The sequence below is a fragment of the Paroedura picta genome, chromosome 4, assembly GCF_049243985.1.
Source record: "Paroedura picta isolate Pp20150507F chromosome 4, Ppicta_v3.0, whole genome shotgun sequence".
Taxonomy (NCBI): Eukaryota; Metazoa; Chordata; class Lepidosauria; order Squamata; family Gekkonidae; genus Paroedura; species Paroedura picta.
Window position 1 is genome coordinate 40537510 of NC_135372.1, and position 15160 is coordinate 40552669.

Genomic DNA, 15160 nt, shown 5'->3' on the forward strand with positions numbered 1-15160 from the left:
TGTCATACTTTTGCCTAGAACTCCCTCTAAAGTTGCCAGGTCCCTTGCAGATGCTGGTGGGGGATAGGGGACACTTTCCAGGAGCAGGGAGGAGCTCCAAAATATGCTGACATCACTCAGATGTGACAGAGCCACATTGGGGGCAACACACTGGATTTTGGGCAGAACTCTATGATAGAATTGACTTTAAACCATAAAGGTTTGTCTCCAAACCAGAGTACCCCCCATGTTGATAATATCACTTCCAGGTGACATTAGTGCATTGGGTTCATTTCCAGCTTTTTTTTCGGGGGCGGGGGTTAACTAGGTGGATTTGGTGCATCCGAAAAGTGGAGGACCCCCACTTGGACCAGGAGACCTAGCAAACCTAACTCCCTCAGAAAACCCTTTCATGGGACTGTCTCATTCTGTCTTCAATACCATCCTTTTCTGTGAAGTCTTCAGCATCCTTCTATGAAACATTTAGTTTTTCCTGTAATACTGCGTAACATACACATACATTCACCTGGAGCCTAGACCTTTGTGATCAGATGTGGAACAGATAGCACACAAAGTGCACCTCTGCACGGATAAGGCAACAGATAGAGAAGCACTGACAGAGTTTTCATTGGCTACCTGACAGAAGAGGCGGAGCTCTCTGACAAGCTTCGGGGCTCTTGGCGAGACAAGAACTGATTGAGGTCCCCGTTCTCCATGTACTCTGTGATCATGCAGAGGGGGTCGTCAGCGATGCACACGGCCAGCAGCCGGATGATGTTGGGGTCCTTCAACCTGGCCATGATCTTAATCTCCTTGAGGAAGTCATTCCTTTCATAAATGAAGAAGGGGAGTTTTAGTGGGGGAAATGTGTCTTGAAATGGGCAGTTGTCCTTGAGCTGGGCAGGCAACTCTGACAAGGGGGCACCTTCTGATCTCTGCTCAGGACTACTTCAAGAGATTGTGGTACCCAGGGCAGAAAATCTAAATGGCCCACAACTAGGGTTCCCCATCTCCAGATGGTGACTGGAGAACTCCCACTATTACAATGGACTTCAGGCAACCCAAGAGCAGTTCCCCTGGAGAAGGTGGACCCTATGGCATTATATCCTGCTGAGGCCCTCCCCTTCTCACCCTGTCCAGGCCCCTCATAGGTCATTGGGGGGGGCAGGTCAACATGACTGTATATGGTCATATCACCCGATAAAATATTACCCAGGGCCAACCCTGACTAGCTTCCAAGATCTGGTTAGCCTGAGATATCCAGGTCAGGACTAGATAGAAAGGTACTAAATAATGTAAATATTTCCCAAGCACCTGGCATTCTTGTTGGCATCAGCACGCAGCATTTTCACAGCCACCAGGACCGACTGACCAGCATTGCCATCCAGAACAAAATCTTTGTCTGCAAACTTCTCCATCCCTTCCACCTCACACAGGTGGACCTAGGGGGAAATTTAGACAAGCAAGATTAGATCGACCCCAAAAAGAGTCTTCTCCACCCACTTTTCCTTTGGTTTGGAACGTGCATTTAATAAGCAGCCAGTTTCAGGGTCAGGGTTGCTTGTGAAGTTCTGCATGGAGGGATATTTGGATCTTCTGGTTGTCTGCTGTCATTCTGCCAGAATCCCTTTATCAGTGATGGGAAGTTTCCCAGACACAACAGTCTTACATCCAACAAGATGAAAAAGACAGACACGTCATCACCACCCAACAAACCAGACCAACAGCAAGCTCAAGGCCTAGATCCACCTGGATAAATGTATTTGTAGTTGGTGCAGAGATTAAAAAAAAATCAGTATTCATTATATGTCTCCCTGTAAAGTAGCTTGATGAGAGTCAGGAGTTCAATATAAGAATGTTAATGCTCCTTCAGAGGAAGCATTCTCTAACCTTGGAAATACAATACTCACAAGATACATTCATGTAGGTAACTGTGTTGGTCTGAAGCCGTAGAACAGAGTTTGGGTTCGGTGGCACCTTTAAGACCAATGAGGTTTTATTCACAGTACAAGCTTTTGTGTGCAAGTGTGCTTCCTCAGATACCAAGGAGAAGTATGCATGCACACGAAAGCTTATACCTTGAATAAAACCGTGTTGGTCTTAAAGGCGCCATAGTACACTCAAGAGCATGTGAAAGCAATGTCCTCAAACTAGTGGGAGGGAGAAGTTTTAGTTCTGCAGTTTGATTTGAGGAAGAAGGTGAGAGAGGAATTTGGAGAGAGCGAGCATCTTTGGGAGCAGGGACTCTCCTTGGGAATATGAGCTTGGATCCTAGATTCAGATTATATAAGGACCTGCCTTCTTCATGATGTTCCTGGGTTTCTCTGTCCTCCAGAAGTAGTATTTTAGGGATCAATTTTAGCTTCAACGGGAGCAGGGGGACAAGAAAGTCCTGTTCCACTGATGAAAATCCCTCCTCTCCTGCAAAATTTCCCAAAGGGTTTCCAAGTCATGATCTATGGTTAGTGGATTTGCTTCCTGCTCTAGGAGCACCCATTTGGTTTAAGTGTGCCTGGTTTGTACACTTGCAATTAAGAGATATTACAAAGGCTATTTCCATACCAACCATGTGGTTGGGAAGCCATCCCCCCCTCCCTCGGCTTCCGCATAACTTCATAATGGTCTTGTATGCCTCACATGGATTTCTCACCATTTCTCCAGTCTTCCTCAAACCTACTTAGCTGTGACGTTTTGGGAAAGATTTCAAGAATGCCTGGCTGGATGGGAAAACCACCCACAAAGCAGCCACCTTCCCCAATACTGTTCACTTAACTGGGGGTGGGTGGGGCACTCTGGTTGTTTTTGTAAAATCACAATTTCATATTGTTATGTCCATATACTGTTATAACAATAAATGTATTAAGTTTAGTGAATTCCCAGCTTTCTTTTTTTTTTAAGTAGGTCTCTAGTCCTCTCCATTGTGGACATATAAAGAGAAACTCATATTTTTACAACAGAATGGGATAGAGACTTACTTAAATAAATAAAAAAGCTGGGAATTCACAGAGCCTGATTGTTAGAATGATATGTACATATAGTGATGAGAAATTGCTGATTTTTTTTAAATTGAAGAAGCCTCTTTAGCTGGAAGATGGCTGCTACTGTGGGACTGGAGAAGGGGAACTGAGGGGAAAACTCCATGTGGAAGCCCACCTCTGCTGTGCTGCACTGGCAGCTATGCAGAAACCCCCAAAGGCCTATCCTCATCTGGAAACCACCAAATATACATTTCCAAGCTTCTCTCTTCCCAAGGAAGCCAAACTTCATAGCACTAACCCTGGGACTTGGAAGTGGAGGTGGGCCCTGTCAGTGTTAGAACACCTGCTTTGCATGCACAAGGTCTCAGACCCCATCATCCTCAGTTATAGGGTGATATGAAAGACCTTTACTGGAGACCCTAGAGAGCTAATGACATTCAGGATAGATAATACCAAGTTGGATAGACCAAGGGACTCAGTATAAAACAAGGAACTGTTGCTCTATGGAAAGAGAACCAGATCTGCATGCAGAGAGTGCCAGATGCAATTCCTGGCATCTCCGGACAAATAAATCAGGTTGGAGCTGATGTGAAAGATCCTGAGACCCTGAAGAGCTGCTGACATCTGAACGGAAAACAGTCTCATCCAATGCGTGGCTCTGCGGCTTCATGTGTTTGGGATGGTGGGAGCAACGAGTGCTTACCTCTCCAAACTGGCCTTCTCCCAGCTTCTCCTTGAACGTGAGCAGCTTCCTGGGAAATTCAGCCATAGCCACGTCTTTGCCAGACAGCAAGTCCATAGTGAGCGCAGGGACCGAATACGTGTTGCTGCCCGTCACCCCCTGAAGGTTGACAATGTCTGCCTCTGCATAATGAGGGACTCCTTCAGCACCACTAGGTTGGGCAGGTTTGGTGGTACTACTGCAACCTGGGGAGAAAGGACCAATGAGAAGAGGACCTCAACAGCAGCACTTTGGGAGAGAGTGTTGCCTGGGGGCTGTTGGGAGAAAAGGGATTGCAAAAAGGACCACCACAAGAAAGCGTCAGCATTCATGAAAGCCACTGTTGGCCACTATTCAGCACAAACAATAGCCAGAGGCTCTCAAACCTAGGCCTCTGGATAATGCACTTTCGATGTGCTTTTGCATAATGCGCTTTCCATGTTCTTTTGCTGCTGGACGTTCCTGAGGGGAACAGGAAAATCTACTTCTAACGTGCTTTGAAAGTACATTATCTATCATATGCGGAATGGTCTATAGAAACAAGGAACTGAAAGATTTTTTAGTCTTTCTCAGTTGCTAATTATCTTGCGTCATTCATGGGCTACAGTGTTTCTCTATGGCCCATTATGCACGGGCCGTAACGCCCACACTGCCGCCAGTGGGCATGGCCCGGCCCAGGGCCACAGAAGCCCCATGTTATTGGAACATGGGAAATTCCATGGTTCCCGGGATACTGTGCTGAGGCTGGGGCAGGCCAGCGCCGTGCATAATTGACAGCGCCGGGTCTTTTGGCCCACCAGTCCTGACCTGTGGTGTCCCTGCAGGGACACCACACGCCCCCTGCGAGCTCCGTGGAACTGCGGAGCTGGCAGGGGCATCCCCCTGCCCTCACCATGGTGGGAGGGCGGCATGCTGCTCTCCACCAGCATGCAGTGGGGGCTCGGCCCCTCCCCACTCCCCCCCCCCGGCTACTGCCACTGCTGGGCAGTATCCCGGGCTTCTCAGCCCCAGCGCACAGCACGTGTGCGCACGCTATGCTGGGGAATTCACATATGCCAGGGGAGCCCCACCCCTTTGAGTACACGGAGAACAACTGGGCAATGGCACAGCGACCGCCCGGTGTAGTGGCTGCCGTGCATAATGAGTCTCTGGAACTGTGAACTCCATATCCCTAGCAACTCACACTGCAATATGAGCTCAGAGCAGTGTGCAAAAGGGTAGCTCACTTTATCTTTTGTGGCCTAGGGTAGGCTGAGAGGGGATACTTCTCGGTAAAAGTCAACCAGAGCATTGCATGGGTAAACAGAGTTTATAGGGTCATTTATACCAAGATGAAAAAGAGATGAGTTAAGAGCCCGAAATCTTATTATGGATTTCTGACGCTCAATTCATGGCAATCGGATTCATTCCAAAAGCTGGCAAAAGATTAGGTAGAAGTTGAATTTACTTCGGGGGTTGGTCCCCCTGGATGACTGATCATTCACGAGGAGGTGCAGATGTGGTTGTGAGAACCGACTGTCTTCCCAAACACTGGGTGTTCTGACCTGCCTCATCTTCCCCTGGGGTGAATTCAGGCAGCTTGCGGATCAGCCGGGAGGGCTCCTGGTAGTCGGGACCAAGGGGGAAGATGCGGTCATACGTGGAGTTGGACTCTCGCTCACTTGACGAGGTGGAGCGGTTGTGGTTGAACACGCTGAACTCACTGGGCAGAGAGAGGCTGACGGTCATTTCGTCATCCAGCATCCGACGAGAAGCCTGTGAGAGACGAAAAACACAGAAAAGCTGTTTCCCTGAAGGACTACACATTTGGGTAGGAAAAACTGCATCGGGGCAGGGAGGTTTAAGCCCCATATTCCTGTGTGCTAATCCAAATTGGCTCCCCATATACATGACTCAGTGCTTGCACAGGGGATACCTTTACCCAGGGGTAGTCAAACTGCGGCCCTCCAGATGTCCATGGACTACAATTCCCAGGAGCCCCCTGCCAGCAAATGCTGGCAGGGGGCTCCTGGGAATTGTAGTCCATGGACATCTGGAGGGCCGCAGTTTGACTACCCCTGCCTTTACCTTTACCTTTACACTTGAGAAGCAAAGTTTCATCCAGGAGCTCCCAGTATGTGTCTCCGTGACAAGACATGTAGTTAGGCCCTCAGCCAAAGGATCTTAGAATCATATAATCATAGAGTTGGAAGGGACCTCATGGGTAATCTAGTCCAACCCTCTGCACTATGCAGGACACTCACATCCCTATCGCTCATCCATTGTCACCTGCCACCCCCTTGAGCCTTCACATATGCAGCCAGCTAGTCACAGTTCTCTTAGGGCTGCTCTCACAGAACAGTCCTGTCAGAGCTCTCTCAGCCCCACCTACCTCAACGAGGTGTCTGTTGTGGGGAGAGGAAAGGGAAGGCGATTGTAAGCTGCATTGAGATTCCTTCGGGAAATAAAAAACCGGCTCTTCTTCCCTGTATACCAGGCTTTCTTAACCAGGGTTTGACGGCCCTGGGAGGGTTCCCCAAACAGGCATGAATTAATTAATTTTAAATATATTTTTTAAAATGTGTTAAACATTTATCGGGTGATATGACTAGGGGCAAAGCCCGTTGTACCCAGAAATACAGCAGACGCTAGCACAACATGCCTACCCTGTGGCTTTCCTCCCCCTCCCCCTGGCCTGTTTCCTGCTGGATCTTGAGATCCAGCGTGTTGGAGATGATTAAGCAGTAGGAGACTCTAATCTCAAGAGCCCAGATTGATCCCCCACTCCTCCTCCATGAGCAGCCAGCTGGGTTGCCAACCTCTAGGTGAGGTCCTTGGAGGTCTTCAGGAATAACAACTGATCTCCTGTCACCAATTCTGGAGAAAACAGCTGGGAGGGAGGGAGAGAGAGAGAGCAGAAGCCACGCTGGGTCCCATGGGGCTGGTGGGCGGCCTTTACTTCTTCTCCCACCCATCCTCCGGACTATGGAGACCCCACCTCCAGACTTCAAGAAACTTTCCTAGCTCAGGGGTCATCAACCTCCAAGTTGGGCCCGGGGACCTCCCGGAGTTGGTGTTCATCAGCAGGCTCTAGAGATCAGCTTCCGAAGGTCTAGAGATCGGCTCCACCCGAGACATACCTTTTCCAGCATCTTTTGCCAAAACTGCCTCCAGAGGATGATTACGATGATGGCCACCAGGATAAAAATGATGGCAACCAGGCAGCCGATCAAGATGCGGGTGTTGCTGTCATCCACTTTGAGGGTTGGATCTGTTGGAAGCAGGGAGGGCAAAAGACGGCCAACGAAACCATGAGCTCGAGGTGAACGGAGGAAAAAACACAGCTCTATGCTGGCAGCTTCTGAACTCACACATGCAAGCGAATGTCTTTCACCCTGGCTTCTACCTCAGTCCATTTTTAATGCTTCTCCAGACAACCAGTTTCTGCACAATCAATGTATGCTGGTCCAAAGCATCCAGTCCTCGTTCCTATAAGTAGCACTTCTGCAGCAGGAATACATTTCCCCAGTGCTCTGTGTACAAAATATGATCAATGGGAAGATGCTATCTTCCTCTGGCAGGTGCCACAACTGCAATTATGTATTGTGTGAAATTTGACATGTGACTGCAAGAGTATGATTGCCATATTGCACAGCTGAATCGTACAGAGGCCTGTACTATTAAATACCTTAGTTGATAGCCCAGGCTAGCTCACAGATCTTGGAGCTAAGCGGGGTCAGCCCTGGCTAGTAATTGGATGGTTTGGCCACGGAAACAACCACAAAAATGCAGTTTGTGCCCATCTCTACTAACAGCAGCTGAAATGTTGGTTTGTCCTCTGCTCACAGGTACTTAAAACTATGTGTTTCCAAAGAGGTGAGCCAAAGGGGCATAGCCTAGAGCAGAATTTCTCAACCAGGACTTCTTGATGGTCCTGGATTTATATATATTTTAATATATATATTTAATGTGTTAAACATTTATCTGGTGATATGACCATACATGGTCAGGTTAACTGTCCCCCAATGGCCAATAATGGGCCTGGAGTGGGTAGGAAAGTGAGGGGGCCCAGGTGGGTAGGTACATAACTATACATCATGCCACTTCTGGGGTTTCTTGAAGCCCAAAGAATTTTTCAGGGGCTTCTCAATGGTAAAAAATGTTGAGAAGGGCTGGCCTAGAGTGAGGAGGAAGATCTGCCAGCAGACTGAAAGGGAGGGGGGCAGAGGGAGTTTTGGGTATAACTGTTGTTGTTATGTGCGAAGTTGTGTCCGACCCAGCGCGACCCCATGGACAATGATCCTCCAGGCCTTCCTGTCCTCTACCATTCCCCAGAGTCCATTTATATAAAGCAGGGTATAACTGCTTTGGGTATAAATAATTACGTGGGATCTAAACAATTACATTTTTAAACTCCCAGGCACACACTTTACATGTGCTTGAGAATTGATTTCAAACACCCATTGGGAGCTCTGGCTGCAGAATTCTGAGCTCTGCGTTCCCTTGTTGGCCAGTTCCTGTGATATAGCTAATGACAACCCAGGCACATGCCATGTTGTTAAGTTTGCTCTGTAATATAATATGCCTCATAAAGTAGCATGGTTCCTTAACCAGCAAGGGTTAAATACAAGCCCATCTACCTCCTACATCTGTTGCCAGACAACAAATGTTCTGTCCCCCCCCACCCCAAATTATGTTTGCTTATACCAAAGGATGGAAGGCACCGAACCCCAGCAGTCAGCTTGACCCCCTTATAGAAAGGGCTCCCCACCCCCATCTCAGGCATTATATAGTTGCTTTTGCGTCAGTACTTCTGGATTATTCTATTATTACCAGGCTGGGACGTGCTTTGACTAATGGTAGGGATAGACAGCAACCTGGCCTTGCATGCATGTTATGCTGCCCACAAGCCTAGGGGTAGAGTCTGAGATTCTGAGGCATTGGCAAGGTCCTCCAGACTCGTGCCTTTCCCTCTTGAATGGAGGAGCTTGCACAGTATTTGAATGCTCGACACAGCGAGTGCTTGATGACTATTTTGACTGAGTTTCATAATCCCCAATATTTCTGCTATTGCTTTGACTCAAATTTGTCTCTCATTTTGCTCCTTCGGGATTTGTAGATAAAGCGCTTTAGCAAGTGGTGGGTGGGCTGTTCCAGGCTTTCTGGGATGAGACTGATTATGTAAGTATTCTTAGGACTAAGTTGGCCCAATTTGAGTTGGGGTGGGGCTGTGGCTCAGTGGTAGAGAATCTGCTTTGGATGCAGAAGGTCCCAGGTTCAATCCCCAGCAACTCCAGTGAAAACAACCAAGCAGTAGGTGCTGTGAAAGGCCTATGCCTCAGACTCTGGACCACCGGCAATCATAGAGTTGGAAGGGTCCTCCTGGGTCATCTAGTCCAACCCCCTGCACTATACAGGACACTCACCACCGTATCGCTCATCCACTGTAACCTGCCACCCCCTTGAGCCTTCACAGAATCAGCCTCTCCATCAGATGGCTATCCAGCCTCTGTTTAAAAATTCCCAAAGATGGAGAAGGAGAGAACATTGACCTTGACAGATCAAGGGTAGGATTCACTATAAGTTTAATTCATTCTCCATCAAAGATGCTAATAGCCAGGATACAAATATTGTGAAGAATAAATGATATACTAGACCTACCTGTAACCCCTACACAACTACACAACCAAGCTAACTTCCTACTTTGCCCACAACTGTATCCTCATATTTTGTCTCTTCACCATCATTTTACACTTTATCATTCCACCATTCTACTGCAATTCTTCCTGTTTTCTCTTTACTGTGCTGTTATTATTGACCTTTCTCCTGTTATTATGCTCGAATACTTATTCTATTGCTGCTGTTTCCGTGAATGTTTATCAGTCATTGTCATTTGAGCAGCTGCCCGAGTAAGTCGTTAAGGAGGCCATTCTGGATAAAGTAGGTCACTCCTGCTACAGTCGCATCCCGGGGGAACAGAAAATATCACACATACCGTAAGTAGTGGGTGTAACTGAAAACTCAGGAAGGGCTCCAGAATTGTTGTACATGGCTGCATCTATTAAAAGGAGGGGAAGAGAGAAGTATCATCAAACACGCAATTCCTAACTATTGTAATCTCTCATTCCTAAACTAACTTCTAAAGCTGCACTACAAGATATTGGGTTTTGGGTATAGAATTATAGGTGGCAACTTCCTTGTTCAGAAGCTCTGAATGAGATCTAGCAGCAAAATTGGAAAACTCAGCCCCAGATATTACAGCAGCTTCAAAGCCTTTCTTTAGAGTAGGCTTTCTCAACCAGGGTTGGAATAAGGTGACCAGATTGTCCCACTTTTGGAGGGACATCTGGGGGCTTCTGGCAAATTGTACTTATGTTGAATTTTTTAAATATATATTACAATACTATTTTTGCATTCTATGAAACTTTTTGTTGCTCCATATAGACCAAATTTTTAATCAAGAACCCCCCTGGTCAATGGTGTCCCACTTTACCAATGTTGAAATCTGGTTAACTTACCCTGGAAAGGTTACCCGAATGGGTGGGAGTTAATTAATTTTAATGTATTTTTAAAATGTATTAAATTTTCATCAGTGATAAGGCCATATATGGTCATGTTGACCTGCCCCCCCCCAAATGGCCAATGATGGGCCTGGAGGGGGTGGGAAAGGGAGGGGCCTTGGGTGGCCATGTTTTCCAACCATATTCTGCACGATTGCGCCACTTCTGGGGTTTCTCAAAGCCTGAAGAATGTTTCAGAGGCTTCTCAATGGCAAGAAGGTCGAGAAAAGATGTTTTAGATTAATGCATTTGCAATAACATCTAAATTATATGTTGTCTCCTGGCTCTGAATGGGAGGGCCTTGTAAGGTCTATACAACCTGTGCAATACCCAGGGTTCTCCAGATTTCTTGTAACATCTAAGCAACCTGTGCAAAACCCAGTGCTCCCCTGATTCTGAATGGGAAGGACTCAGCTATGCACATTAGACTGTATTCGCACAGACATGCTAGTGAGATATTACAGCAAATGCACAGGTGGCCTTTGAGACGGGGTGGGTGGGAGCAATCCTGTTCATCTATTTTGCTTTGCTGCACAGAACAGGCACTCTCTGTCTGGTGTGAGCCTGGACAACCTATAACCCACCAAGCCCAAATGTAGTCCCTCAATAATTCTGTGCCACCTTACCAGAGTTCATTTGTTGCTTCCACGGGAAAACCCCTCAGGAAGGCTGTTAAAGAACAGGTTCCAAGGAGGAGCACATAAGCTGAATGCTAAAGGCCCCAGATCCATTGGCTGGAACTCTGGTCAGAGGCAATACCTGTACCAAATGGACCACAGGTCTTGTTCAGTACAAGGCAGCTTCACAGGTTCCCCTGGTGGGTGGCATTTTGCAGCTCATAAGTTATTTATTTATTTTTATTCATAGTTCACCTTTCTCACTTGCAAAGAGTAAGTCAAAGCAAACTGCAGATGGGACATTCAATACACAGGGCAATAAGATTAGGGTTGGGTTGTAGAGCCAATCAGAAGTCTTAAAGCGTAAGTATTAATATGCATGGCACATTAAATGATGAAGAATTCCAGAGTAGGATCCTAGTTTCAACAAGCTATATACGAGTGATGGCCAAATTGTGGTTCCATGGACTACAGTTCCCATGAGCAGGGGCTGGCAGGAGCTCATGGGAATTGTAGCCCATGGACATCTGGAGAGCTACAGTTTGGCCACCCCTGGTATAAACAGTGGTATAGACCAAAGCCCCTAATAATTTTGCCAAGTATCTTTGTGACTAATTTAATACAGTGCAAGTCAGTTGCCTGTATAGAGAGAAGCTCTGTTGAATAATTCAGTTTTGCATAGTTTGCAGAAACCCAGGAGGGTGGGAGCCTTCCTGGCCTCCTGAGGCAGGCAGTTCCACAAGGCAGGGGCCACAACAGAGAAGACCAGTTGCTGATTTTGCTCATTTGCAAGACCCTGTTCCGATGATCAAAGCTGTCATGGCAGAATGCATTATGCAGGTTTGCCTTCCAAAATACAAAACAGTTTCCTCATTTCTGATGTCAGTAACTTTACTTCCTAGCACATCAGCAGTTCCTGAAAGAATTGCAATCACTTCTAAAGGAAGATCATGGCATAAGAGGCTCCCTCTCAAAATTGGTAACTGAGCGAATGGCACATGTGCACAGGCGCATATGCACAACACCACCAGAGAATAGCAGCCCTCATCCCTACACCGTATGAATCATACCTGACTGGAAGGTGATCTCACTGAACATCAGCCAGGTGTCTGCAAAGTAGAACTGGCATTTAATGGCGCTGGCCATGCGATGGAATAGGGGCACCGTGACAAAGCGGGCGCTGGGATTCACATCATCGAGGACTGGCACGGAAGAGATGGCGTTCGGTTCCCATTCATTCGCATCAGAGCGGAACTGGCATTGAACCTCCTTGAAGATCTTCACTCCTTTGGCAAACATGTTGTTGCAATGAACCTGTGCGGTAGACAAGGCGGGTTATTTGCTTGACTTGATATTGCCACGCTGTGTGCCTGCCATGCGCAGGAGGCTGCACAACTTGAAGCACAGCCAAGCTCTTCCCTTGACTAGCCAGACACCCCACTGACTATTCACACCACAGTAGTCTCCCCTTCCTGATCTATAAGACACTACTCCACATTCTGTCTTGCATGGCTCAGTGGTTAGAGCAGTGTTTCCCAACCGGGGTAACACGTAACCCCAGGGTTACGCCACAGCCCCAGAGGGGTTATGCTGGTGGTGGTGGTAAGTTGCATTTTGTTTAAGGGCAGGCTGACCCACCCCCTCCCAAAATGGCCAATGATGGCCCTGGAGGGGGTGGGCATGGGAGGGGTCTCGGGCATCCAGATAATTGCCAGCCAATCCTGTTGGTTGACCCTGCCCATCAATCAAAAGCACAGATGAAGAAGAGTTCATTTTTATACCCAACTTTTCACTGTCTCTAGTGCCAGATTGCAAAATGACTATGAAAAGCGTGTGTATCTACTACAAAGGCCTGTGGAATTGTTCATAATAGTGGTGATTCCGGAAGTTGGCCAGAAATATAGGTACTCCTGAAGAATATTAATGAGATGGATGCTGTGCATCCATTCCGCTAGATTCACAAGACACAATCCCATTTTGGCCTTGACAGAGAGGGAAAGGGGAGGAGGGGAGCTAAGGGGACTTCAGCTGTGAATGGGAAAGGAACCAGGATGGCTCTCAATGACTGTAGCAAAACAAAGCAGAAATCCACTGGCACCTTAAAGTGGCACCTTCTGGGTTTTCCCTTTGGATTTTCCTGGACCAGGTGCTAGATCGGGTCCGGGACTATTGGTTAATCTACACCTTTGGGCTACATCAAAGGATAGTGATGGCATAATATGTTGATGCCGGGGCATTGAGTCATTGGAGAGGAGTGTTGAATTTTTATCATCATTTATTTTTTTATTTTTTTATCTATCATACTTTTATACCGCCCTCCCCGGAGGCTCAGGGCGGTTTACATTATAACAGAGAACCATACATAAAACAGTCTGTAGAACATGTACACCAATAACCAACAATTGCAACCAAACACAACACAGTATAACAATAAACAATCATAACACAAACAGGTCCAGGGCTTGTTGATGGGATTCTGAGGGGGGTGGCTTATTGATTGAATTCTGAGGGGGGGTGGGGGGGAGCAGGGGCCCTTGGTCGCTGTAGATTACATCTGGTCTCGGCCAAGTGCCTGGTGGAGGAGCTTCTTTTTGCAGGCCCTGCGGAACTGTTTAAGCTCCGTCAGGGCCCTGATCTCCTCTGGGAGCTCGTTCCACCAGGTGGGGGCCAGAACAGAGAATGCTCTGGCCCTGGTCGAGACCAGACGGACTTCTTTAGGGCCAGGGATCCTTAGCTGATTGGAGGCAGTAGAGCGCAGAGCTCTTTTGGGGGCATAGGCGGGGAGGCGGTCCCTCAGGTACACTGGGCCATCTTGGCATGACTGGGTTTATAGTATGTTTTATGATGATTTTATGATGTTTTATGGATGTTTTTGTTATTTTATTCGTTGTAAACTGCCATGGGCCAGCTGCCCTGGGAGTGGCAGTATAAAAATGTAATAAATAAATAAACAAACAAATAAATAAATATCAGTCTCAATGACAAACCTTCATAGTGGTGAAGTTTCTGATCCGGTCAAATTCAAAGATGATTTCCACGTTGCCATTCATGGTACTCTCATTGCGCCAGCCGATGTAGTCGTAGCCGGGCCACACGTGGTACTCGTGGGTCTGACTGAAATCATCCAGGCCTGAAACCCCGTCAGTCAGCTGGCCTAACCCTTCTGTCATGCTGGTGCGAGGGACAAGAGAAGGGAGCAAAGACAGAGGCTGAGGCCCAGTGTCATCTCTCTGAACCCCCACAACTTTGGCTCCTGGCTGCAGCTTGGGGAGGAGCCTTTCCTCAACACTCTGGAATTTTTGCTATGGGATGCAGGGGGTTACTATAGGGAGGGGACCTCAAAAGTCTCAATGTGCTTCTGGAGGCCACCCTGTGATTCTGCGGGTTTTTGTTTCTGCATGAGGAGTTATTTCTGAAAACGACTTCCTTATGTGAAAACAAAACTTCCTTGAGCAGAGAATATTAGTTCCTGCCGAGCAGGAAGTGGAGGGCGGTTTTGGCCACCCATCTCCTAGAAGAGAAGTCAAGGCCTGTTGATATTGCCAAGCTATGTGGAGCTGTTGGGTGCCTCATATTCAGGCTGCCTCTAAAGATGGCCTATTTTCAAGGGATGAAGCTCCCATCATGACCCCCAAACAGCCCTACTTCCCATCGCCTTTTTTAACACTTCTAATTTTGGTTGTCCCCTGCCCCACAAATCCCAAGCTTGCAATTCATGGCAATTCATTCAAATATCAGATTCCAAGAAAGCAACTTCTTGCAAAACAATAACCTTTTGACTCATGGTCATAAGCCCTGTTCACAAGTTATAGCGAACCCAGGTACAACCTGTGCACAGTGTCATATGGCCTATGGGACTCCATCCTTGTTACATGCTAGTGCTTAGTTGCATGACTCTTGTGAGAAAATGGACTGGCCACTTCCAAGAGAACATTCTGCTCTCTCATGCTTGTTAGCAGCCCTTATCTTCAAAGCCTGGGGTTGTTTCTTCTGTCCACTGAATGCCAAGTAAAAGATGGCCTGGCTCACCCAAGCGTTTGTGATAGCTTAATTAATGATTATGTGACTGGTAGCCAGCATTAAGGGTATAAGATGCCTAGTTTTAGCTATGCAGGAGGTCTTAGATTCTGGCAAGCTTTGCAGTATGTTGTCTGTGTGTTTGAGGCCCAGATGATGGATGCTTAGCCTGCGTTTTTTGAAAGTTTGATGCTTTATTAAAAATATTTCTGTAAGCAAACCTGGATCTTGCGTATAGTTTCTTTGGGATTTATTGCAACCTGGAAGAAGTAAATATTTGGTTCTTCTTTGAGTAATTCTCATGTAATG

The 15160-nt window shown here is 47.1% G+C and overlaps 1 protein-coding gene across 1 annotated transcript in view; it reads right to left on the minus strand.

Annotated features, from left to right (window-relative positions):
- The window catches only part of DDR2 (discoidin domain receptor tyrosine kinase 2), a 59858-nt gene that overhangs the window by 13151 nt on the left and 31547 nt on the right, over positions 1–15160 (minus strand). The window contains exons 7-14 of the mRNA XM_077332573.1: positions 13822–14005; positions 11905–12148; positions 9653–9715; positions 6798–6928; positions 5223–5433; positions 3661–3884; positions 1294–1421; positions 616–807 (exon numbers count right to left, since the gene is read on the minus strand). Of these exons, the coding sequence (XP_077188688.1) occupies positions 616–807; positions 1294–1421; positions 3661–3884; positions 5223–5433; positions 6798–6928; positions 9653–9715; positions 11905–12148; positions 13822–14005 (1377 nt within the window). The remainder of the gene's footprint in view (positions 1–615; positions 808–1293; positions 1422–3660; positions 3885–5222; positions 5434–6797; positions 6929–9652; positions 9716–11904; positions 12149–13821; positions 14006–15160) is intronic.